Raw genomic sequence first — 25,975 nt, 5'->3', positions numbered from 1 at the left:
CACTGAGAAATACAAAAACACAAAGGACTAATGAGATTCTTGAACTCTTCAATTGTCATATATGTCCATATTCCCTCAAGATCAGCCTGTTATGAATTATGTTATGAAAGTTAGTCGTAACCTTTACACCATGGTATCATTCAAAAATTGCTTTTCATTTAGAGAGGAGTGAATATATTGCAGAATGTGTGGCAGCCATCACATAAAACTCAAATCCAAATCAAACTGATTATAATATCAGCATTTATTTATTGTATTCCATATTTATTCCACTGAAATGTGTTGATCTCCCTCAATATTTATGAAAGAAAAGTTCATCTTCATATGTACACAGCTATCCCCATCTGTTTCTCACACACACAGATTGTCCTGCATGAACAGTAAGAAAGAGAATGTTAACTATTTTGTGAAATGCAACACAGTGCCAGTGAACTAGCCATCCTACACTTATGCTAGCAAAAATTCATGAGTCACCCCTACGTACTCGCCAAAATAGTGAAATACAGGAACACTTGAAATTCTCAGGATGTTTAACTGTTTCATGTGTGTTATACATACATAATATGCTGTGCATTATATTTCATTGTGTATTCATTCAGTGTTTGGTATTCTGTCAGACAGAGGGCGGATAAAAGCAAAGGAAGTGTAGGCAAAACTGCATATTTACTTCATAGCATTTTAAAATACAAAATTAAATGTATTTTGCTATATTCTGTAGTAAAATTATTTAAAATTGCATCTGGCTATGATAGTACGATATATCGTCACATTATAGTTCACAAATTGAAAAAATACCTTTATGAACATACAGTGTTTATACAATATTAGTCAAAATGTGTATAAACCCCATTAAAATGAAAGAAAAAGCTCTAATACGAAATATTGTATCAACAAAATCCAAGGACTTCTTTGTAATTTAGGAGTTCAGCATGCTGGGAACACTTTGCCTGATAATATAGTGTTTAAACAGTTACTTACATGCAATGAGATGATTATATTATATTATATATATATGTGTGTTGCTTATCAGTGAATACATAGGATGAATAAAATTTGTTTCATGGAGTAGTTTTGACAGCCAGATATTTCAGGCATCAAGGTTCACCTGCACAGTTATAAAAAAAAATTCTAAATAATTTTTTTTGTTGTGCAAAACCAGCATTACAGTGCAATTTAAGCTGCTTTTTCTAGCTTTAAATAAGAGTAATTCCTTTATTTAAATAGCACATTTTAAAACCAAGTTTACAAAGTGCTGTGCAGAAAGAAGTACGGACAAAGACAATTAAATAATAAATACTTACAAAGAGCACATAAAATACATGATAAATGCATTGTTTGCAAGAATAAAACATTACAGGAAAAGTAAAAAAGAATTAAAAGGGTCATTGTGGGTTGGCTGTACACAAGATACCATCTACTGTCTACTGTCTGTGAAAAAACAATACATTTCTATCAAACATCATGGCATGACTGAAGACTTCTTGAAGAATTAGAGAGAAGGATCAGGTGGGAACCTTTATCATTTTGGTGTATAAAATGAAAATGTATTACAAGTATATTGAAATTGGAATGCATTAGGTTATACGTACACTAGGTTACACCTATACAGTTATTCAATTTGTTTGTGCAGCAAATAACATTGTTTATGGTTTATACTGTAGTGGTTGTAAACACATCATTAACAGTTTTTAAAAGTAGAAGATTAACATTGACCTTGATCAAACAGTAGTTTGACTAAAAATATTAATTCAAGGTCCACTTACTAACTTTTTCCTGAGTTTCGACCACTTCTCGCAGTCTTCCTCAGCAGGTAGAGTTTGCTCAGTTATCAGGATCATAGCAAAGCTAGAGAGTGGATGTTGAGTTGAAATTTTTTGTCAAAAAAAGTGTTTAAAGGGTCAGTTCACCCAAATTACAGACACATATTTTCTCACTTCCCATAGTGGCATCTAGAACTCCAGATAGTTTTGTTTTTACTTCCCCAGGTTTAGAGATATGTGTCCCTTTCCCTCTCTGAGATTTTTGACAAGTGAATGTAATTTCATTTATGTTACTTAAAACCTCAAAAATTTCAACAGCATCTCTTTCCAGATACAATGTCCCAATTATTCTGGATAATCCACAGACCTCACTGTATTAGTTTACAACTGTAGAAATTTACTTTGAGTGGAAAGTAGATATAAAGCACTTAATAAAAGCAGTAAAAAACAGTGAGGTCTGTGAATTATCCAGGGTTATGGTGCTGCTGGTGAATTTTTGCGTAATAAGTGTAATTTTTCAATGCTGTGAGCATCATAAACAAGATTCCAGAGACAAAACTAGGGCACATAAAACCAAAAAAACATCATGACCAGATATAATTTAAAGGAGATGAGAAAATACTTTATTTTTGTTTTGTTTTGTTTTTTGTAATTCAAGTGCACCGACCTTTTAAGCAATAGTTTGATAATTCGGGAAATAGCCTTATTTGCTTTTTTGTGGAGACTTAGATGAGAAGAGTGATACCACTAACATGTCTGTCCACAAAATATTAAGCTACAGCAGTTAGCCTAGCTTAGCATAAAGACTGGAAACAACAAAACAACAAGTCTGGCTTTTCTATGGATTAAACAAACATTATATAACATGTTAATTAGTGAGCTTGGCAGATTTTGTTACCTTTGGACAGAGGCAGGCTAGTGGTTTCACTGTTTCCAGGCTGTATGCTAAACTAAGCAAACTTGCTGCTGGCTGTAGCTTCATATTTAGATGATATAAGAGTGGTATCAATGTTCTCAACTAACTCTCAGCAAGAATGCGAAGAAGTTTATTTTTCCAACTAGTCCTTTAAGCTGATAGTTCACTGAAGACAATCAACTGTATCTAGTCAGTTTAAAGAAAATCAAATTATATCACTGAGATAAAAGGGGGAGATTGTTTCAAAATGATACAAAGTTTCATGTGTACTACAGGTATTTTTGCATACAAAAGATAAAAGTATAAGCAGAGTGATTTAATTGCTACTCATGTTAATATCAACTGAAAACAGAATGAACAAAATATAGACATGACACAAGCTATGACAGTTTCTGGGCTCCATCTAAAATTTCTCCAGTCTTTCTGACCTTGTATGTGTTGTGGTATGTCTATTTAATAACTTACTATACCATCATAAAGCATATCAGTACTGTACCCTGAACGACTGTTTCTAATGGCATGGATAAAAAAAGACATGCCCAACATTTGATGCAGGATGTGACTACCGTCCGTCACTTAAACACTTGCAACCATTTGCAAAAGATACACTGGATTCCTGATTGATGCTCTCTTTGACCTCCATGGGGAGTGAGTCAAAGAGATGGTCTTCCACAATCAGGCAGCTCCTGCGGAGGAGGCCGCACTGACCAATCTGTGCTGGGAGACGATCCAGACAGTTTCCTTTCAGTTCCAGATGCGTCAGCTGCGCTAGTTGGCCAATTTTCTCTGGAATGGAGGAGATACAGTTGTGGCTGAGACATAATGTCCTCAGTTTGGTGCACTTGAACAGTTGCTTGGGAACTACCTCAACTTTGTTGCCTGTAATGGCAAAATGTTGGAGGTTCTGCAAAAAGCCCACTTCCAGAGGTATTACTACTACAGAGTTATGGCTAACATCAAGGTACCTCAACTTGAGAAGGTTGAATAACGACGAGGGCAGAGACTCAAGCTTGTTGTGTGAGAGATAGAGCGACTCAAGGTTTTTGACATGGCTAATTGACAATGGAATGGAGATGATCTTATTGTGCCAAAGTTTGAGGCACGTCAGTCTTTTGAGATGCTGAAAGCTGATGATCTCTTCAATGGTGCGAATGTGGTTGGATTTTAGATCAAGTTCCTGAAGGTTGTTCAAACTGAAGATAGCGTGAGGGATTCGCTCCAGCTCACAATTGTGAAGCTCCAGCTCTGCGAGATTTATCATTTTCTTCAGACTATTCAGCACCAAGAGTTTCGTACCGTCATTATGAACAACCAACTTGATGAGATGTGGAGACAGATCTGTTATGTTTGTGGGGACCTTTGTGAGGTTGCTTTTGAGATGCAGAATCTTTAAGTGTCTGAGGTCTCGAAGAGACTCGAGTCCGATCATTTTGTTGTTTTCAGAGTTCAGATTACCAACCAAGTACAGCTCCCTTAAACTTTTCAACAAGTATACCCAGCTTGGAATCTCAGCGACATCTGTGAATTTGACATGAAGGCATCGGAGGTGATCCTGAAGAAAAATAAAAGCAGTCTGCTCAACTTTGGCCGGACAGTGATATAAGTGCAGCTCCTGGAGGTTTATCATTTGTGAAATTTTAGCCGTAATCCTGGCCTCTGGGATTAATTCTAGTTTAAGGATTTCCAAATCTGTGAGATCAAACACAGCATCTGGCACTCCGGACAACATGAAAAGATGGAGTTCCAACTTGTCTTGAGGGTTGCGAGTCACATGTTGCCGCAGCTTCTCGAAGGTCCACTCATGGTTCAGGCTGATCTCTCGAAGTTTGTTTTCACTCACCTCGGAGAGAAAAACACCAAAACGCTTTGAGTACAGCTGGTCGTACTGATCGACCATGTGAAGAAGGAAAGCAAAGTCATTCTTAACATCAGGTATGTCACTGAAGCTGCTTTCCTCTCTGACTTTTTCAAAGGAGTACTCCTTAAGTGGTCGCCGAAAAAGCCAGAACAGTGTGTATATACATATTATGCCATAAACACAAATGATAGCAATATAACTGACAAGGAGTTTCTTTAACATGAATGCCATGTTATGTGTACAATGGAACTTGGCATATCCAGTTAAATGCTTTATTTCAGGCTCACACACATGGTCAAAATCTATGGACGCGACAAATGTCATTGTGTAGCAAAGGATCAAAATGAATTTCACTGTTTTGATGACTGTCTGAATTGCATATAGCCTGTAAATCAAGTCACTGTCCTCCACATGAGCACGGAATTTCCGGACTTTTTCAAACAGGGCCTTTGCTTGCTCGCCGTCTTTCTTGTCCAGTATGGTCATGGAGGGAATTTCGCTCACAAGCTTCTCAGCAGAAAAAGTGACTCCGGATTTAGTCAACACTGGGGCGGACTGGTTTGGACTCCCCTCCTCACTGCTTGTGGACAGATGTTTCAGGAGAGAGGAGGCCCCAGCTAGCCTCTGCTTGTTCTCCTCTGAGTCCTCACACGCAGTCTCGGACAATGCTTTCGTGGTCCAAGGTGATTCAAAACATTTTCCAAGGATTGAAACAAAATGTTCTATTTTTGAACTTGTCTTTGGGTATTTGAACCAGAAGTTGCTACTGACCATTAATACAATAGTGTGGATTAGAGCAAGGTATGGGAAGTATTTGGAGTACCAGGGAAGGGCAACATGGTAGCACATCTGGTTGACAAAAACATACTGCTGGAAATCCAACTTGGTTCTGATGCCCGTGGGGGGAGGTTGCCCAAAAGTGCCTGATGGTGTTAAGTGAATTGTAGGGGTGATGCTATCAGGAGGCCTTTTAGCCATCAGAGGAGCGGCTTGCTCCCCGATGGCACTCTCTCTGTTCCATAAACCATCAGCTGCCTCTGGTGGTTGGGGTCCCAAGAAGCCCCCGGCCTTGTCTGGGGTTTGTTCCAGCACAGGGAGACAAACCACTTGGTCCTTAGTTAACTGCATGGTTCCAGCAAATATCGCCAACATCAGCATGACAATACCAAGATAATCCATGAAGACATCCCACCATGGTTTCAGTATTCGATAGGTTGGTTGGATGTCGTTCAGGGAGGCTACTTCTGTGAGGGTGAACATTCCTGCAACAGAAAATGTGAATTGTGTGAAACATAATGCTTGATTTTACTCTTTTCAATTTGAATGTATGAATTCTATCCCAGTAACTTTTTTTTGCAATCTTTTGTTGTAATCTTACTGACTTTTATAGTCATCTTACTTTGACACGCAGGCTTTGGCACAGACAGTAAACTGCCTTTCTGCAGAAAAGTAGAGGTTTTCTGGTTAAGATTAGATTTTACTACATCCTGCCGAGCACTGACTGGCTGACTCATTGACTGCTATCTTTGTCTTAGCAATTTTATTTCTAACAGGCATTTTTAGCTGGTTGTTTTTGCAGACCAATCTAACAATTTCTCAGGAAAATAAATATTTGTTATTGCAGGACGGAGCTTTTGCTTTAGGATATCTTAAACTAACTGTATTTGGACAGTTGTAAGACACTCATAGCCACTCCAGCTCCTATCCTCACAGAGAGCAAAGCTTTTAGAATGTTGTGGCAGTCCTGGCCAACTTGCAAAGTCTGAAATTTCCATTTTTACCACCAGGCGGCTGCCCTTGGATGGGTGACAAACATCCATAATACCTAAGTTTACAGAATGAGTTGAGACTTTTCACTTCAGCACATGATGGACAACTGCAAACAAGTTTTATTACATACATGATAAAATATGTGTAAATTATCATAACAGCTGATATAGTGCTGAACAGTTCATCCAGGCTCTAAACACAGCAGAGTTTATGCCTGGTCATAATCAATTATTTACATCTTGCAGTGGCTTGTTCATTGGTCCATTTTGTGTGGGGATACCCTGAGTGACCAGAAATAGAGAAAACTGCAATGCAAGCCAATATAGCTGTCTTGTAATAAAGCATGCCTTTGTGAAACTTAAGATTCTTTACTGACACTGTGACAAAGAGGAGTTGATTCAACTCTAAGGTCACTTCCCAGCCTGTAGTTTGTAGTGTTTTTGTACTGGATTAAATTAAACTGGATGGTATTTGTAATAATTCTGCTCCTTCATATGTGTAAATGAGGTAGACAAATTATTAGGAACACCGTTTAATATAATGCAGTTCGACACAATGCAAGCACAAACACAGCCTCAAAATGTACATTGAGAGAACACACTACTGAAATAGTCTCAACAAAAATGAAACATTTGAAATCAGATAGCATTTATCGTAGAGCTATTGTATTGCACTGCATTACATCATACAGGTGTTTCTATTTCTCTGGTCTGATCACACCTGGTAAAAAAGTGACCTGACTTTTAGAGTGAGAACTGGCCAGTGATGCCAGAGCATGATGGATTTTGGGATAGTAAGGACTAGAAGGACACATTGGTCATGTCCTGTAATTTTAGGCAAGGCCACATGTACCAGAGACATTTGGGGGGAGGCCCGGACTAGGACAGCCTTGTCATATTGTTAAGGATTTATATAGGACACTGGCCTTTAACGAGAACACAGCATGAAAGTTGTCTGTGGAGACAGTGCGTGCATTCATGCACAACAAAAATATGAAGTAGACTGTATGATCAATAACACTAGTTTTTAATTGTCTCTCTTTTCTCTGCATTTAACCCACCCCACTTCAAAGAGCCTCGCTCCACAGTGTTTACAATCATGTGCCTTACCACCATACATGGGCTACTGTACCCAGTAACACACTGGCTATGTGAAGCCTGGACTTTTTAACTGTAAATACTGTTTGTGTACTGTGTATGTGACACTCTGCCTACATATCTGTCTATGTGTTTCCCGTGTAGATTATTTTATAAAATACACAAAAAATAAGAAAATGGGATCTTTGTGCCGCTGCGACTAATTTCTATTGTGTACGCTGAAAGCATGAAGGTCACTGTTTTCAGTGAGGCTGCAGAGCAGGCTGAGACCGGCTACAGCAGCAAGACGCATCCATGAACAGAAAACAAGAGGTGCACATGATGTCCGTAAAGACCGTAAACGCCGCACAAATATCAGGGTTCCGATAAAAAAAATCACGACTTGCTCAGATTACATTTGTGCAGTAAATTCAAAACTGGTTCATTTTAATGGACTACGCTATGCTAATATTATTGGACCAGAGCACTGCGGTTATAATTTATAGAGTTGGACAGGAGATGAAGACCTGCACTCAAACGCACAGATACGCACCTTCAGCAGGTCTGATCCAGTTATGTCGATGCCAGTGCCGAACAACGCTGCTTCTTATCAGCCATGTTTCGCTGTTGTGATGAAGCCGTTCTTTCTTCGCATCAATTCAACCGTGGGCCTGCTGGCCAGGCTGTAAGCAGCTTAGCTGACTACCCCCACTCCGCTTCAGATGGTCGGGTCCTCTGCCTCTAACTGGCGACACAGCCGGCCCGGCAGCACCAGCTGCTGGATGTGAACTCGTTTTGGATGTGAGGCTATCCACACATTCGCCAATACTGATCCTCAACACCTTTCAACATGCCCAGCATTTGTCACCTGTTTTAATGTGTTGTGCAGGATAAGTCTCGCCGGATGTTGCACAGCTGTTGGTTTTTTTTCTCATCAGGTGACATGATGCACAGCATATAGCGCTTTGAAAACTGTGCCTGAATTCACGGTAGACGGGAAGATGACCCACGGAAGTTAGGGACCGTCGTAAAAGTGCAAAGTAATATAATTTAAAGTTATATCACAGCTTTGTTTTCTGAAAGCAAAGTGTGATGTGAATTCCTTTCACTAAATGAACGGTGTAAGAACCCGTCACAATAACTCAGTAGAGTATTCTTAAATATATTTTAAAATATAACATTTACATATTTTGTCATTATGGGCACTAATGAACTAACTTTATTTGAATCTGTGTCCCATTTCATTCCTTGCACAATGGTAAATTTTTAGGTAAAACACATGTTAATAAATAGCTTACTTCAAACAATCTTTTTTTTTTTAATTATTGGTATCTATACACACTACATCCATTCCAACCCTAGGAACAACAGGTGGTACATTTACAGTGGTGTTGATCTCTGTACATTGTCTTTTTTGCCTGTAACAATAAATAATTTAATAGATTAAACATATTAAGCAGAATTTTCTCCTGTAAATTACGCTGTATATACATTGTATATGAACACATGTTCATATGTGCTTGCATTGTTCTATAACACATTTCTCTCATCTTTCATTTTTATCTAAGTTACCTAATTCTATTTTTATTTCTAAATTTCAATTATATTGTACTGAAAACAAATTCCTTGTACTAATGTGTTTGGTGAATAAATATTGAGATTCTTCATTTAATGTAGGATTGCGTTGCAGGCACAATCTCTTAAATTTCAGGGGGAAATGATGTGGTGTACCAAAATAGCTCTTCTTCACTTAGTAACTTTCAAAACTTTTGTCATAGACACTTCAAACCCACTTTAGTTTTTCATCTGTGCCTCATGTACGCATAATAATAGACTAATCTTCTTTAGCATATTAATCCTCACCAGCCAGCAGGTAATGTCTTATCCCACAACACAGTTGAGAATAGGACAGAGTGCCTTTCAGATATCAAATGATACAACAGATAGAATTAGCTTTTTTTTTAAGCAAAGGTTGTGTCAGTTCAGCACTTTTGCTTTCACTACACTGCATAACTAGGCCAATCAAACAAACAATGACAAAAGGCTAAAACCAGTCTTTGTCCAACTCTTTCAATCTTTTTGTCTTTACAGTGGTAGATTTTTGTACTGTTAGGACTTTGTACTGAGAAATCCAATCTAAGAAATGACATTTACAAATAAATCCATTTTTATTAGTCAAAAACATAAAAATACTGTTAATACAAATACATCTTTTGACATATGCTGCAGACTTCTTTTGTATGCCAAGAGCCGAAAAACCAGACCAGTATGACACAATCCTTTATGTTTAATGCACTTTAAAATGAGTCTTTCTATAATACACATTTTTTTAATCAAGGTATTACATGTACTTATGTAAGCTATATCCGTTTTTTTGTATTTCCTCTGCTGCAGTCATGAGAACTAACAGTCTCTTGTACAAAATAAAATATTTTATCAGGGCAACATAAAATACATATAGAGCATTGGGCTACTGGCTGAGACTTAAGTTAGGTCAAGAGATCAAGGTCAGTCTATGTAGCAGTGACAGGAAATATGCTTAAAAGAAATATTTCACATTCTGGGAAAATATGCTTATTTGCTTTCTTACCAAGAGTTAGATGAGAAGATCAATACCACTGTCATGCCTGTATACTAAAAATGAAGCTATGGCTAGGAGACAGTTAGCTTAGCTTAGCATAAAGACTGGAAGCAGAGGGAAACAGCTTGCCTGGCTCTGTCCAAAGCTTAAAAAAATCCACAACCACCTCTAAAGCTCCCTAATTAAAAGCCCCAAGGAAGTGACTGTACCTGGCCAAGAAATCAAGGATGCAACTCCCATTAAAATAGCAACTTGGTGTTTTTATATTTAGTTTTTTTTATGGATTAAATAAACAAGATACAAGATGTTAAAGGTACCCGGTGGAGTTCCTGAATTGTGATTAGCGGTGGAGCAAGTTTTTTTTATGAGTGGTTCCCATTTTGTTTGTCTTATGCATGTGTGTGAGTGACTTAATACATGTTCCTGACAGTGGTTTGACACTATTCCACTGATCCACAGGTGGCTGTAATGTGTAACGAAACACAGCAATGTGCCAACAAAGGCAGGGAAGAAGAAGACTGCAAGCTAGTAAACATGGATGTAAACAATGCAGGATTTAAATTACTTTTAAAAATAGACTTTGCAAATGTTTGATGAGGTTGCATTCAACACTTTAGTTACACATCAAGGATACAAACAGTGTATTTTGATGAGTAACACTCAATGTGAACATAACTTTTGTTTGTTTACAAGAAAACTCCACAGGGGGCTATAATTAGTGAGCTTCAGTGGTGATGGTAAATGGATTTCTTTTGCTTTTGGAGAGAGCCAAGCTAGCTTTTTCCCCTGCTTCCAGTCTTTTTGCCAAGCTAAGCTAAGCTAAGCTATGCTATGCTAATCATCTGTTGGCTCTAGCTTCAAACATAACTGTCAGATATGTGATTGATATTAATCTTCTCAGCTAACTCTTGATAAGAGAGCAGATAAGTGCATTTCCCAAAATGTTGAACTATTCCTTTAAGAATGTATTGTGGTCAAATAATATGACATAAGTTAATAACAACAGAACATCACCCCTGTCATTAAGTGCAGTCACACTCTATGTGACAGTATATGAAAAGTAATTTTTCCCTCCGAAAGGAAAACTTTAAAAAAATAATAATTCTGAACAAAAATTTTCTTATCAGTAATACATACATGTGATAATGAGTTAATACAAAATAAATGCTCTGAATGGGTAGACAGAATAAACAGCAGGCACTGTGGCTACAATAAGGCGTCTCACTCAGCCTTCATTTGGTCCCTGACATCTGAAGGCAGAGTTTCAAACAATGTGTCTTCCACTGAAAGGCCACTGCGCTTCAAAGCACGACAGCAACCAAGCTCTTGTGGCAGGACCTCAAAGTGGTTGCCTTTGAGCTCCAAGTGTGTCAGATGAACTAGGTAGGAAATCTTTGGTGACAAGATGGACAGCGAATTCTTGCCAAGCTTTAGTGTTTTGAGCTTCTTGCAAAAGAAGAGCTCATCGGGCAGATTTTCAATTTTGTTACAGGTGACAGAGAAATATTGTAAACTCTGAAGAACTCCAATTTCTGGAGGGATGAATCGGATGTCATTGTTGGACATGTCCAGGTAGCGCAGCTTGTTGCACAAGAACAGGTGCGAAGGCAATATCTCGATCTTGTTGTGGCTGAAGTAGAGGCGCTCTAGGCTGCCGAGCTTTTTGATATGCTCTGGGATATACATGACGCCATTGTACCAAAGTTTAAGGCAAGTAAGTTTTCGAAGATGCTGGAAGCTGATTATCTCCTCTATAGAGCGAAGGTTGTTTTCTTTCAGGTCAAGCTCCTGCAGGTTCGTGAGGCTGAAGATTGCATGTGGAATACGTTCCAGATCACAGCGTACTAGCTCCAGCTCTGTCAGATTGGTCATCTTTTTCAGGTTGTTGAGCATTACTAGCTTAGTGCCATCATTGTGTAAGTACAGCCGCTGCAGATGGCTGGAAACATCCACTATAGACTGTGGTATCTTGGTCAAATTACTCTTGAGGGAGAGAGTTTTCAAACACTTCATCTCCCGCAATGACTCAAGAACTATATTCTTGGAGGCATCAGGGCATAGTGATCCGGTGAGACAGAGCTCCTCTAAGTTTCGCAGGCCGTACATCCAGTTCGGAAATTCTCTGCTATCATCAAATTTCACGCGAAGCACTTTAAGGTTCTCTTTGAGGAAGGAGGTAGCTGTTGTGTGCAACTTTAAAGAGCATTGGTAAAGAGACAGCTCCTGAAGGTCTTCCAGCTGAGAGATTGAGGCAGGGATGGTGACATTGTTGATGATTTCGAGCTTGAGCGACTGGAGCTCCGTCAACTCAAAGACAGTGTCCGGTAACCCAGGGAGCATGAACAGCTGAAGTTCAAGTCTGTTGTTGGCATTAGTCTGGAGTCGCTGACGCAATTTGTCTGCAGTCCAATCGTGGTTTAGGTTGAGCTGTTTCAGTTTGTTTTCACTGACCTCGGATAGAAAAACTGCAAATCTTTTTGAATACAGTGGGTCATACTGATCAATCATGTGTAGCATGAAAGCAAAGTCGTTCTTGACGTCCGGGATGTCATTGATGCCTGTTTCTTGCCGCACATACTCAAAGGAGTATTCTTTCAGTGAACGGTAAAACAGCCAGTAGGAGGTATAAAGGCTCGTAAATCCATAGACAGCAACTAAACACAGGTAACAGTAAGAAAGCTTGGAAAACAGATGAGCCATGGTGTGATTACATTGAAAGTCTTTATAGCCTGTCATGTTCTGTATCTCAACTTCACAAAGTACTCTATTCCTCACTTGATTCACTAGAGCACTATTATACCCAATGATCAAGAGGAATTTAAACACCTTGAAAACTGTCTGGCGAACATACATGATATAGAGGATGTCTCCCTCCTCAACATGCAAACGGAACTTCTTTACTTTTTCAAAAAGAGCTTTAGCTTGTTCCCCCTCTTTTTTATCAAGAGCACTTGCTGATGGCTTGTCAACTACAATCTTTTCCGGAATAGACCGGAGGGACTGTGTCTTCTCCAAACTGCCTTCCCCAGGAGACACAGCAATATTGGATCTAGAAGTGCCACTCTTTTTATGGTCTTTTTCTTCAGGATTTTCCCCAGAAACCTCTGATAAAGCTCGTGTGGTCCATGGAGAGTCAAAGCACTTGCCAAGCATGGAGATAAAATGCTCTATTTTAGAGCTCGAGCCAGGAAATTTGAACCAGAAGTTGCTACACACCATGAAAACTAGAGTGTGTATAAGAACCAAATAAGGAAAGTACTTGGCATACCAATGCAGAGCCATCTCATAACACATCTGATTTATGAAACTGTACTGTTGAAGATCCAGGTTGGTTTTCAGGCCCTTCATTTCTCTTGGTACGGCTGAAGTATTGGGTGGTAGGTGTAACAATGACGTCGCTTCCACTTCACTTGTGTTCACTGATGTTCTCTGAGGAAGGCATATGATTTTGTCTTGCATTACCTAAAACAAAATGTGAAAAAAGAGAGAGATTAGCATAATTACTTAAAAGAGATGTTCAGACATTCAGAGACAACAATCAGTGTTTATATGCACTTAAGTTACTGGGATACAGTCAGGTTTCTCCAGTAAACTGATTTGTAAATGTCATGAAAACAACAAGGGATTAGGCCACGTTTAGTCCGACAATAACTCTGCTTGAAGCCGGCGCATCATTCAATGAAACCACTCTAACGATGCAGCAGTGGTGCCAGTGCAAAGGTTGAGGTTTTGCCAGAACGCAGTGCGCCTTAACCAGCAAAACGCTGTGTTGGCCAATCAAATATATCCAAAATGTGCATTCCTGGTAGATCACTTTGTATTATGAACGTTGTATTTCTACTGTTAACCTCACAATTGATAGATAAATGGTAAATGGTCTGCATTTATATATCACCTTTCTAGTCTTCTGACCACTCAAAGTGCTTTTACACTACATGCCACATTCACCTATTCGCACACACATTCATACATTGATGGCAGAGGTTGCCATGCAAGGTCCCAACCTGCTCATCAGGAGGAGTTCCTAATCATTTATACACACACTCACACACCGATGGCACAGCCTTCAGGAGCAATTTGGGGTTCAGTATCTTGTCCAAAGACACTTTGACATGCAGACTAGAGGAGCTGGGGATCAAACCACCGATCTTCAGATTAGTAGATGACTCGCTCTACCTCTGAGCCATAGCCACCCACATGATAACTTTCCAGAGAAGTGAAATCCTTCTTCATGTTATAAAACGCTGTCCAGTGTTTTGGCATCTGATAATTCTTCAAACTCATGGATCTACTACTCAAACTGGACTTCCTGGGTCATTAAAATAGTTCCATTAAAGGTCAAACTAAAACCGAAACTAACACAAAGTAGCCTCTAGAAGTCTAAATCCATTTTCCCCCACTGAACATTTGACTATATGCTGCTCTGTAAGAGCTCTGTCCTTCTCTGACTGCATCATCAGTCCTACAATACATACAAACACACACACACGCAAAATAAAAAAAAATCAGGAAGCCGCATATTGCAACAGGTAAAATTAGTAAGCCATGCTTTCAAAATAGGTTCAGGGGCAGGAGAGCAATCTGTTTATTGACCAGCTGCATGTATAATAACCAATTTATTACTGTACAGTGAATGTAACAACATTCTGTGATTATCTGCGTAACCTGATTACTCTGAGTGCATATACTGTAAACATACTGAATATGTTGTCATCAGTAAACAACAGTTGCCTGTTTATTTTGTAATGTTAACAGCTAAAAACAGCTGCCTCACAGTACAAGGCAAATAACAGGAAATGGGCACTTTAACTCAATGGTGGCAGGCCTGAAGGAGAAACAATTCATGCACTCTGTTTAGCTGCCTGATACTCAGGACATTATACTGTGATATGACAATATAAAGCAAAATACATTGATGAACAGTGAGTACAAAATGAAGCAAAGGCAAATGACATTAAACTATAGTAAGGGCAATGCAGTTGTGCTGCAGCAGATCACAGATTAAAATGCAAAGTCAGGTCTGCTGAGGCCTCTGAAGAGCTGATCTGCAGAGTTTTACAAACTACGTCTCTCTGAATTTCTCCCTCTTACTCTAAATGCAGGGATTATTGTGTCAGGCCATGAAGTAATTCCACAGAATGGCATGTTGATAGTGCTCTGACGTATTATGTAAACTTGGCTACATAATTAATTGTCCATTGAATTTACTTATAAGATCCATGTCAAACAATGTTATTCTGTGGGTAGGAAACAATGGCTTTGGTCCCACCCAGATAAAATATCCTGTTAATAGGTTTCTCAAAATGTTTTGGTATAATATCCTGAATTTACACTACAGAGCTGTAGAGCAGCCAAAAACCCTGGTCCACACGGAGAAAGAAGTCAAGTGTCAGGCCACTGGAGTTTGGAATCTTATGTTTACTAAAAGGGGCTGGGTGGGTAAATGTTTCCACTGGTAAACTCCTGATGGGCTGAATGCTTCCTTTGCTGCACACAGTCCAGGCTGTAAAAGCAGGGAATTAGTGGTTCTGGGCTGCGGCCAATGGTAGGCAGGGCAGTAATGTTCCATCAGTGAGCGTATGGGCTTCCTCAAGTGAATTAAATTACTCTAGACTTGATGAAAAAATAGTAGAGCAGCTGATTTTATCTCATAAACATGTTGCAGTTCAAACTCATGTTACATTAGCATGCGTTACAGTTCTCCTTATTTCTCAAAGAGACGCTGAAGAGTGGACACAGAAACACTGTAAACCATTACAAAACATTATGAACAGAGCAGTGTTACTGACCTGAAGAGTGCATCCAAAGACACCAATCATGAGCATGATTACAGACAGATAGTCGGTGAACACATCCCACCACGGCTTCAGGACTCTGAACGCTGGCTGCTGCTCAGAGAACTGCCGGAATTCCATCACAGGAATCATGATGCCTGTTACAACAAAATGGAAAATTAGGCCACATGTTTAGCGGAATTATTTAGCCATTGAGGGATGAAATCATGACATTTGTATTTAATTCTCAGTCAAATCTATTCTAGTGTCAAATCTATTATATTCTAGTGCCTTAAAGCTGCACTAATTGATATTTTTATATGAACACTGGGTCAAACGTTTGTGTGTAATGTGAAAGGTGTCACTCATACAGACAGACCCACATAAAAATATCATCCAACTCTGTAGTTTCCCTCAGCTCTAAGGAGTGTGTTTCAGCTCATTGTTTTGGTTTATAGCTCACATAACCTTTCTCCCTGCTCTAAATAGCGTCATTTCCACCAGCAGCAGGCAGCTGTTTATAGTGAAAAAGCTCTGATAAACCCACTCACCCATACACCCACTGCCCAGAACCAAATGACAGACAAAGTTAGCAACTAGCCGGTGAACATATTGGAGCATTAAGCAGTGCCAGATATTTGCCTTGGAAGTTGATGAAGACCAAAACAGAGCTAAAAGGAGAGTGACTATTGGCCAGAGACATGACTAATGAATGCTAATGTTACTTTATGTGTGCTCATTGTGTATAAAAGAAACCATTTGCTAACATGTTCGCCACATCATCCTCAAAGTGATAATATGTCTAAAAGATTTCTATAAACCAAACCTACGTACATCAAAACACTTACAGTAACAGTTAGATTCCCAGTTTATCTCATACCTGAGCTCATACATCATGAGTATAAATATGGACATACAGTACATGCATCTTGTACACTTAGCCTACAGTACCCTTAGACCACAAGACAAAGCACCAAATCACTATTCCCTTTCTGAAAGGTTGAGATTGCAGATACAATTATCCAAAAGGAGCTTCCTTTGCAGGGTGTCTAGGGTCACTCTTAGGTCTCCATCGTGTCAGACTCATGATGGACAGTTTTAAAAAAAAACAGATAAAAATCAATGCAGCAGAAACAGAGATATCTTTTTTATTCCATGCATTCCTCTTCCTCGTCAAACCTGGCACCTACATTACCCACAATGCAATTCAATCGCCAACAGTTCAGTCAGAGATTCAAGTCTGTTATGCTAGTAGTGGCTAATGCAGCCTCCAGCCACTAGCTTCAAGAGAAGAGGAGTAGGTTACAAAGGTCTTGTAACCTCACTTCTGTCTATCTCCAAACACCCAGATTTTCTCCATTTCTCTAATTTCAAACTTGTAGTCTTCAGCCCCAACTGACGCTGAGTCAAGTGACATCACTTGAGGCACTTTATCAGGTTCACGCGGCTCCGTCTGGAGCCAAGAAAGGCTTTATACAACTTTTATTATATATGAGTAATACAGCCCAAAACCTGTAAAATCAGTGAAGTTCCTCTTGTTATGTATTCTAATGACTTTGGTTAACCTGACTGTTCCTCTAGCTCAACAACTATTGGATGGATTGCCATGACTTTGGTACACACATTCATGTCCCCCTCAGGATGAATTGTAATAACATTGGTGATCCCTCAACTTTTCATCTAGCACCATTATCATTATCAAAATTTGAATTTGTCCAGTACTTTGGTTTATGACCTAATACCTGCAAAACTAAAGACATTCCCAACATGCTAAACATTATAAAGATTATACTGTAGGCTACCTGCTAAACATCACCATGTAAACATGTGAGCTGTGAACCCCGAAGAGAAAATGCAGAATCTCCATGTCTCTACAAAGTGCACCGCTCCTCTTTACTGGAGCTCCAACATTATACAAATGCACCTTACAAATGTAATTATTTAAAAGCCAGTGCCTGCAAAAGGCTAAATGAATTGCTCATTTTGTAGAGCTTGTGACAGTTGTTTAGACATTAACGTCATAGTCCAAGAAGTCCTCTTATGTGTAAAGAAGCTTCACACCTTGTTATTAATGAAGCACGCTGACTGACAAAATTAAATCAAACCAGATCTTCCAGCTATTAATCTCTTCAGAGAGACTGTAACAAACCTTTGACTTTGTTAACAGCAGTAAGATTCCTGATGTTGCTTTCTACTCCCTCTTGCTGTGGTCACCTTCTGTAAAGTGCTTACTACAGCGGCATGTATAATGTTTCCAGTATCTGTCAGGCAGTAGGTTGCAGCGTCATTCAAACTGAAAAAAATCTACTCACTGAACATTCTGTATAAGCACTGGTGATTTTTGTAGTGAAACATCTCAGTGTGGAATTAATTTACCATGTCTAAATAAACCTATGTTGTTAACATGTTGGTGGAAAAAATGAAAATTACAGAAAAATAAAAAAAACAACATAGCAGCATGGTAAAACATCTTGAAACTCTCCACATGCTAACGTAGGCTGTGTGTCTAAAAGTGTAAGCTGGTATAATGAATAATCTAAAAGGTGCCAGACCATATTATACAGTGTTTTATCATGTGCAGTTCCACAGTTGTCAATAGCTGAATTCCTCTACACTCAAACGTGAGTTCATTATTCATGAATTTAACTGTAGATATTGTTGAATAGGCTACTAAAAGCCGAGGGATTTTTAAGGAGATCCTATTTTTGATAGTTCAATTACGTTTTTTGCACAATTCTTCCATACCAGTGTCATAACAACAGGAAGGACGGAGAGAAACTGTTTACATTGAACTGTCTACTGATGGTTGACTTTAAAGGGTCGGTTCGGACAAAGTACAAAACAACATTTTTCTCACTTAGCTCCAGTTGTCACTAGTCATGTAGATTGCTGAGGTTTTGAGATATCTTTCTCAGTGGAATTTTGCTGTGAAAAATGTTTTGTAAATTTTAAAAAATTTCAACAGAAACATCTGTCTTTAGAAATGACATCCCTATTACTCTGGATAATCTGTAGCTGTGGACAATTTACACTGGAACCATGACCGTGAGTTCTGCTGTGGTGTAAAGGTACAATTTTGAGGTATTTTGTTCTTGACTTGAGTATTCCAACTTTTTGTGCTACTTTATACTTCTATTCCACTACATTGCAGAGTGTAATGTTGTACTTCTTATTCCCCTACACTTATCTGGCAGCTATAGTTCCTTTACAGATTAAGATTGAAACATGTCATCATTTTATAACAGAGGTTTCCAACTTTTTTTGCACTGTTGTTGTTTTTGTCGACAATTTCGTGACCTCTCAGCAACACTCAGGTAGTGTCCTCACACAGAGTTCATGTACTGCTCAATGCTGAAAGGTGGTGATGACTGGTTACCTTGTGATCTGATCAAAATCTGTATATTGTTGTTGGGGGTGTTATTACCTGTAAGAATATCCTATAAAGTTATGTAATAATTTTTCTATTTTTTTAATCATATATATCAAATCACATATTTGCTCATGGCCCTTTGCCAAATTTCCCAAGGCCCAGTACCGGTCCGCAGGCCAGGGGTTGGGAAGCTCTGGCTTGTAAAATCTGTAGTTGAGACTACCCAATGCTACCTTCAACCAGCTTTTCATGTAGCACCATCCTCATTAAAATGCTGCTTATGTGGTAATGCATGGAGGTAAAATGAATAGTCAACTAATCAATTAATTGATCTAAAGAAAATTCATGCAGCTATTTTGATAATTGATCAATTGTTTAAGTCACTTTTCAAGCAAAAACACCAGACATTCACTGGTTCTCCAAATGACAGCTGGTTGGACAAAACAAGATTTTGAAGACATCATCTTGGACTCCAGGAAACTGAGACAATTTTCACTATTTTCTGACATTCTACAGACTAAATGTTTGATTGAGAAAATAATCAGAAGATTCATCAATAATGAAAATCATCATTCGTAGCAGCCATCGTCAGTAATAATAATCCAACAATACAATGCTATTCAGCGCTATGTGTACTTTTACTTCTTATACTTTAAGTACACTTAGATGATATTTCTGAACTAAATAACATTTTCAGTGCAGATAAATGATCTGAATACTTCTTCCACCACTGGTGTTCTGTGGATTGTCCAGCGTTACAGGGTTATTAATTATGGAAAGAGATGTTGCTATTGAATTCTTTAGAACTAATTTTTCAATGCTGTAACACAAACACTGTATTAACTTGAGGGTAGAGATTTCAGACACAGATATCTTAAAACTATTTGCCGGGCTAGTAGGAGGTGACAAATAACAGTCTGAATAACACAACCCTTTAAAAAATATAATAATAGGATGCATTAATGTAAAAAATAAAATAAATAAAACAGAGAAAAGTGGTTTAAAGAGGCTTTTGAGCCAGTATCTGAAGCCTACAGTTTGTATTAAGCACTTGGAAAAATCCTGTGTGTTCCACTGGATGAGTCAGCCATTGAGTTGAGCTGACCGGGCCATATCCTTGTCCCTTCCTGACAGGAAATTTGTCTGAATCCCAGATATCCAAAAACAGACATGTTTGGAACACACCCAGCCCCAGGCGCACAGAAAGTCAAGTCTCGTTAAGGATATGGAAAAAAAACTACCCGCATTGCAGAAATGTTATTAATGAGGCACACTTTTGCAGACTTTATTGTAAAACGGAAGCTCAAGTAAAAAGTGCTAATACGGTCAGAAGAGGTGTGATTCATCCTGTGATCAGCACAAACCATCAATTAAGTCATCTGGTTAGAGGCTTCAGTTCCCCCTTTTAAATATTGAGGGTAAATTTAGGGATGCCACGGCTGAGAGTTGAACGCTTTGAAGGCGACTTTAAGGCTCCTCTACGTGTTAATATATTAATATACACGTATTCACGGATGACTGTGTATATAGAAGGTAAACTAACGGTGATCTCAGCGTAAAATAGTTGCTGAGACGCTCCGCTGACTGCATATTACGCTATTGTGCTCTATACGCCGGACCAATATGCTCTCTATAATGTCAAGATCATAACAGTGATTTACCTTCTTTAGATGAGAGCTGGAGTTGGAAGATCAGTCGGTTTTCATGCGGTGAGATTTCGGATCATGATGTGCGGAGGTCCTTCTTCTCTGACCGTCAACCTTCCTGAATCTCCGGCCAGACCATGCAGGCATGTACTGTACGCCAGCGGGGCGTGGACTTCTGAAGAAACCCGAGCACAGACTTTATTGTTGTGATCTATGTTGTTTATGAGACAGCTGAGGGGGAGGCCAAAACTGCAGCTGTACCCGGCTAATAATACTAACAGAAACAACAACGACAATATCTTTCGTTTATACTTAATTAATAATTCAGGATTTGCCTTTTCAACCTAGTGAACAGGGCCGTAGCCAGGATTTTAAAAACACTGAGGTCATGAGTTCTAGCCCCACCGGTGGGGGGGCGGGGCGGGGGGGGGGGGGGGGGGTGGCGGCATGCCCCCCCAGAGAACATTTTTGAAGGCGACTTTAATGCATTTTGAGAATAATAATGATCACTTAGGAAATGGATTTCATCTAGTCTTTGTATGGATCTGTCAGGCTGAAATATTATTGAGGCACTGGGGGAAATTATATAAATGCGGAACTCCTTGGCGTTTGACCAGGGTTTGAAGTCTTCAGATTAACAAGCCTAGGGCCCCAATCAAACAGAGCGCTTTTTACAGGTTGCAAAACATGAGATGCACCATATTGCCTTTTTTATTGAAGCCTACAATTTTAAAATGAGCAGCTTACTGCATCTTTTTTAAATTGTTGCTAGGCAACCACCGTTACCTGTCCTTAGCCTAGCTGTAATTTTGCTGTGAAGTAATTCTCAAATCATCTGATTGAACAATGGGAAAAAACGCCAATGACATTGGGCGCTTTTCTGCTCTGAGTTGAAGTTTTTTCAACTCGAGGCGTTCAGGGCACTCCAGCAAAAACGTGAGGTGCATAGAGCGGAAAAGCAGTGAGCAAATAACTTCACTTATTGAAAACAATAACTAAAAGCTGCACCAGGCTGCTAAAAAGCGCTCGGTCTTATCGGGGCCTAAACAAGCTGTTCAGAATCATTGCCCTTGGTGATGTCACGGTGGGGACATAAGCAATGAATTAGCATTGATTAATCAGTTAGCTTAGCTTTTTGGAGCCAAGAACACTGCTTACCTTTTGGGTGTGGAGTAGCCAGGCAGGGACAGAAATAATTGATTTTAAATTTGATGCTTGCAACATCAATACAAGGAAAGAAAGAGGTGCTGGGAAATTTTTGACTTGGAAAATTACAATTACAAACTACAAACAAAATTTCTTTGCAACAAAAATTACTAACATGTTCCACAGATCCAAGGAAGTTGTATAAAACTGTTGAAAAGATACATAAGCCTAATATGTCTGATTTAAGAGGTATTTCTCATTATTGATCAATGTTCGCATTATTGATACATGAAGGCGCAGCATTAGAAAACAAAAGGAATTAGGAAATCTCGTCATTATAAAATCTTTAGCAACACAGTGACCCAGAAGAGACTGACTTCTCTCTCATACATGCAAACATATTTATTGTGGACATACTGATGCGATCCTTCATCACCATGAACCTCACGCAAGGCCCAGCAAGGGCTACTTTTGAAGTAGATGATAACAGACAGCGTGACTGCAGCAAGGTAGGCTAATTGTTTCTTCAAAGCTCCAGAAAAAGCTTGTAATTGATTCTGTGTGCAAAAGTTTGGACATGTCATGTTTTGAAAGCATATAGATTAATAGTTTGTGAGCTCAGATCTTGCTCAGTTGCTGCTTCTGTTCATGTGGTGTAGTTACTTGTTTTGAGTGTGTAGGTCAGGTGGAATACAGTCTATGGAGGGCTGTAACCAGGCTGTAGCCATGCCTATCATTCATGGCACTGACCAATCTTGCTTAGATAGGCAGGCTGTATAACCAGAGTGCCCCTCCTTATTATTGACATTCAATAATGTTGTTAAATGATCTAAGAGGATTTACGTCATCCATATTACCAACACCATATTGGTAAAGCCAATATGGTGTTGTAGTAGTAGTGATCTTGTAGTAGCTAAGTGTTGCATGTATGCAGGTTACAGCGCCCCTGCCCACAAAGTGAATAGAATGACAGGACCATACTGTATGTGCGCAACTTGTTCTATGTATGTCACATAACGTAACAAGTTACGCATGCAAGATGATGCCAACCTTTGTTCACAACACACCATACAACTAAGTACTTTAGCAATTCATCACTTTAATTTAACATTTCACGAAATATATATATATTTAAAAAAATTTTAATGACCCAGAAAAAATACCGACGACATGACCTCAGTGTCCTCAATGTTAGCTACGGGTTAAAACTTTTACCCAGTTTGGCTCTATATAGCACCAATACAACTTTGGGTTAACTTAACCCCAGTTATTTTGACCCAGTGTTACATTCAGCAAGCTTTAGCTAAAAACTTTCACAACTGTATTGTTTATTGTAGAAAACAATTTGCACATGACATTCAAAAGATACACAAGTTATTAACAATCAATAACATATGTGTGAGTTTAAAAAGAGTAGAGTAGATTATAACAAGCTTTAGTTTGGGTAAATAACCCAACAGTAAAATTAAAAAACACATCAGTGAAACTGGGTCAAAACAAACTTGACCCAAACTGAGTCAAATTGTAACCCAGTGATTTTTAGTGTGTAAAAATACTCCATTACAAGAAAATGTCCTTTATTCAAAACCTTACTCAAGTATAAGCACAGAATTATGAACAAGTTCGACAAATTTTGGAATTGCACTCATTTGGAAAATCATGAGAAAGCAAATAAGTGTGTATAAGTATTGATTTGGACTGCTGCAGTAGGTCGAGGTGGAGCTTGTTTTAACTACTTTACAAACAGTTTAGGTAGTTTAGTCCAGTGGTTCCCAACCTGGGGGTCAAGCCCCTCGTGTGGGTCACAAGATAAATGTGAGGGGTCATGAGATGTTTAGGGAGGACAGGACAGAAGAAAAAAACTAATTCTGTTACACACATTTAAAGCTGCAATTAACAATTTGCTGATCAACAGAAAATTAACCACAACTATTTTGATAATTGACATTTTAAAAATAAAACTTTTAAAAAAAGACATCTGAAACGTGACAAATAAACATTGCTTTTTATAAGGCATCACAAGCTGAAAAGGTTGGCAGCCACTGGTTTGATCTCAGGAAATTAATTGTATTCAATAATCTCATCCTATTGTTTTTTTTAAATAGAAAATCTCAATCTGAAAAGTAACCAGTAACTATTATACACTCACCAAGTGCTTTATTAGGAACAACTAATCTAATGCAATCCAATACAACAGCTCTGCCATAAATTCTACTTCTCCAAACTTATACAGTTTCAGTTTTTGTTGATATTGTCACAAAGGTGTAGCAGGAGTAGTCTATCCTTTTTAAGCTTTGAAATGGCCCTACATTGTGCAATTATGTTAGTTGCTTTCTTTTGCCCTTAGCCTACTATTGCCAAAAAGTGTTTGTATATTTCTAAATGTATGAATTTAAAATAACCAATAGGTGGTGCTATAGGTTTGCTTCAAGATTGAGTAAAATAATAGTGGTGTTATACAAAATAAACAATAGGTGGTGCTAGGTGCTGAATGAAGAGAGCGAGTGGTGCTGGTGAGGACAAAACCGTGAATCAGAGTAATTAAACGTTATTTTCTGAATGTTTCACAGTGGTTACATTCTAAAGCACAAATTAACACACCCACTCACTGCTCTGCATGTGTGTGTGTGTGTGTGTGTGTGTTGGTCAAACCGACACAGCAGAGGATCAGCACAAAGCAGCACTCTGTACACAGCAGAGGAGAGAGAAGGAGAAGCAGGACCAACAGTGAATCAAATAAAAACACAGCAATGTAACCTGGTCACTATGTACTGACCTCACACCCTGCACGCTGTTATTGGCTGGGGGCTACACACCCACTGCTCAAAAGTTGACGCCCAGAAGAGTCCTGGACACAGCAAAAATAATAAGAAAATACATGCAGGGGTCAGTCTTTGCAGATAAACACATTGCCACACACTTCTAGTGGGTCATAAGTGATGAATGATAGGGATTACTTTTGTATGAGTCTATACATTGTTTTCTAGAAAAATCCTGCATAGTATACCTTTAAGAGCAGTAGCCTATATCCTCCCAAACAGATATCTAGTGTTGTCCGACAGCACCGCCACAGCAACAACTTTGGTGGCATTTCATGGGCCTATCACAGTCACTCACTCAGGTCGGTTTGTTTAGAAAGGCATCCTTCAAAACCTGTTTGGCATCTTGCAATCGTGGCATCTCGCTGGCAGATGCCAAACAGATTCCTCTGTGTTGGTATGTCTGGCAGCTGCTGGTGCCACCATAAGTGACAAAAATAGGAAACATATCACAATTATTCAGGTCAGTATTTTACCTTAGCATCCTTCAAAACATGCCTGGCATCTGTCGGAACAGCAGCACAAACTGCGACAGGCAACATACAATTCTGTGTATAGTATATAGTCTACATTTTATTTTACTTTTACAACTTATTTAGTGTATAGATTGTTCTCAATTTTAATAGCTCTTTTATAAATTTGTTTTAACTGACTTTATTGTAATTTGAGCCCGGACCTAAGGTACCTAAGGTATTTCACTGCGCATATGATCTTTGCCTGGTTTTGACATTATAAATGTATCAGTGGACCTCCGGTGATAGTAACAGTGAGTAAGAATGAAACTGGCCTTGCTGGATAGAAACACAAAAAACAAAGGAAGTGACTTATCTGAGTCATAATTCCTAAACCTACAGAGCTTTGTCGAAGATGCGTGACATCACTGCACAGATGGCCCATCCGGTGCGGGACAGTGCTGCCTTCACGCTTACTACGTAGAAAGCAACACACATTGTTCCGTCATGTGACTGCGGTGTTGTTTAATGTACTAGGATGAAACAACATATAAGCCTAGTCTCGAAGACTTTCCCAGTTCTGCAGCAGAATGGGTCCTTGTTGTGCGTCATATATACGATTTAAACTGATTATCATCTTCATGCACAAATATTTAAGCAAATGCTAAAGAAGAAATACACACAAGACAAGCCAATGCAAACCAGTCATCTGAGAAACACTGAATGCTAATGCTTAAAGTCGCTTGCAGTCGTATTTTGACATCTATCACTGAAAATGCATGCCCTGTTTGCTTCTTCTGTTCCTGT

The 25,975-nt window shown here is 38.9% G+C and overlaps 2 protein-coding genes across 2 annotated transcripts; both read right to left on the bottom strand.

Moving 5' to 3' along the window:
- Positions 1 to 226: 226 nt before the first annotated feature.
- lrrc8db (leucine rich repeat containing 8 VRAC subunit Db) lies at positions 227 to 8,520 on the bottom strand. The gene is made up of 2 exons (XM_067597868.1): positions 7,934 to 8,520; positions 227 to 5,796 (listed from the first exon to the last, which is right to left on the bottom strand). The coding sequence occupies exon 2, from the start codon at positions 5,792 to 5,794 to the stop codon at positions 3,239 to 3,241; it is 2,556 nt and encodes an 851-aa protein (XP_067453969.1). The 5' UTR covers positions 5,795 to 5,796; positions 7,934 to 8,520; the 3' UTR covers positions 227 to 3,238.
- Positions 8,521 to 9,649: 1,129 nt separating this feature from the next.
- Positions 9,650 to 25,618, bottom strand: lrrc8c (leucine rich repeat containing 8 VRAC subunit C). Its single transcript, XM_067597869.1, has 5 exons — positions 24,905 to 25,618; positions 24,674 to 24,745; positions 20,767 to 20,926; positions 15,751 to 15,893; positions 9,650 to 13,423 (listed from the first exon to the last, which is right to left on the bottom strand). Exons 4-5 carry the CDS (start codon positions 15,886 to 15,888, stop codon positions 11,183 to 11,185), a joined length of 2,379 nt encoding a protein of 792 aa, XP_067453970.1. The 5' UTR covers positions 15,889 to 15,893; positions 20,767 to 20,926; positions 24,674 to 24,745; positions 24,905 to 25,618; the 3' UTR covers positions 9,650 to 11,182.
- Between the last annotated feature and the right edge of the window lie 357 nt (positions 25,619 to 25,975).

Source organism: Thunnus thynnus, chromosome 8 (genome assembly GCF_963924715.1).
Source record: "Thunnus thynnus chromosome 8, fThuThy2.1, whole genome shotgun sequence".
Taxonomy (NCBI): Eukaryota; Metazoa; Chordata; class Actinopteri; order Scombriformes; family Scombridae; genus Thunnus; species Thunnus thynnus.
The sequence above is the reverse complement of the archived record's forward strand: the minus strand, read 5'-3'. Positions and strand labels throughout refer to the sequence as shown.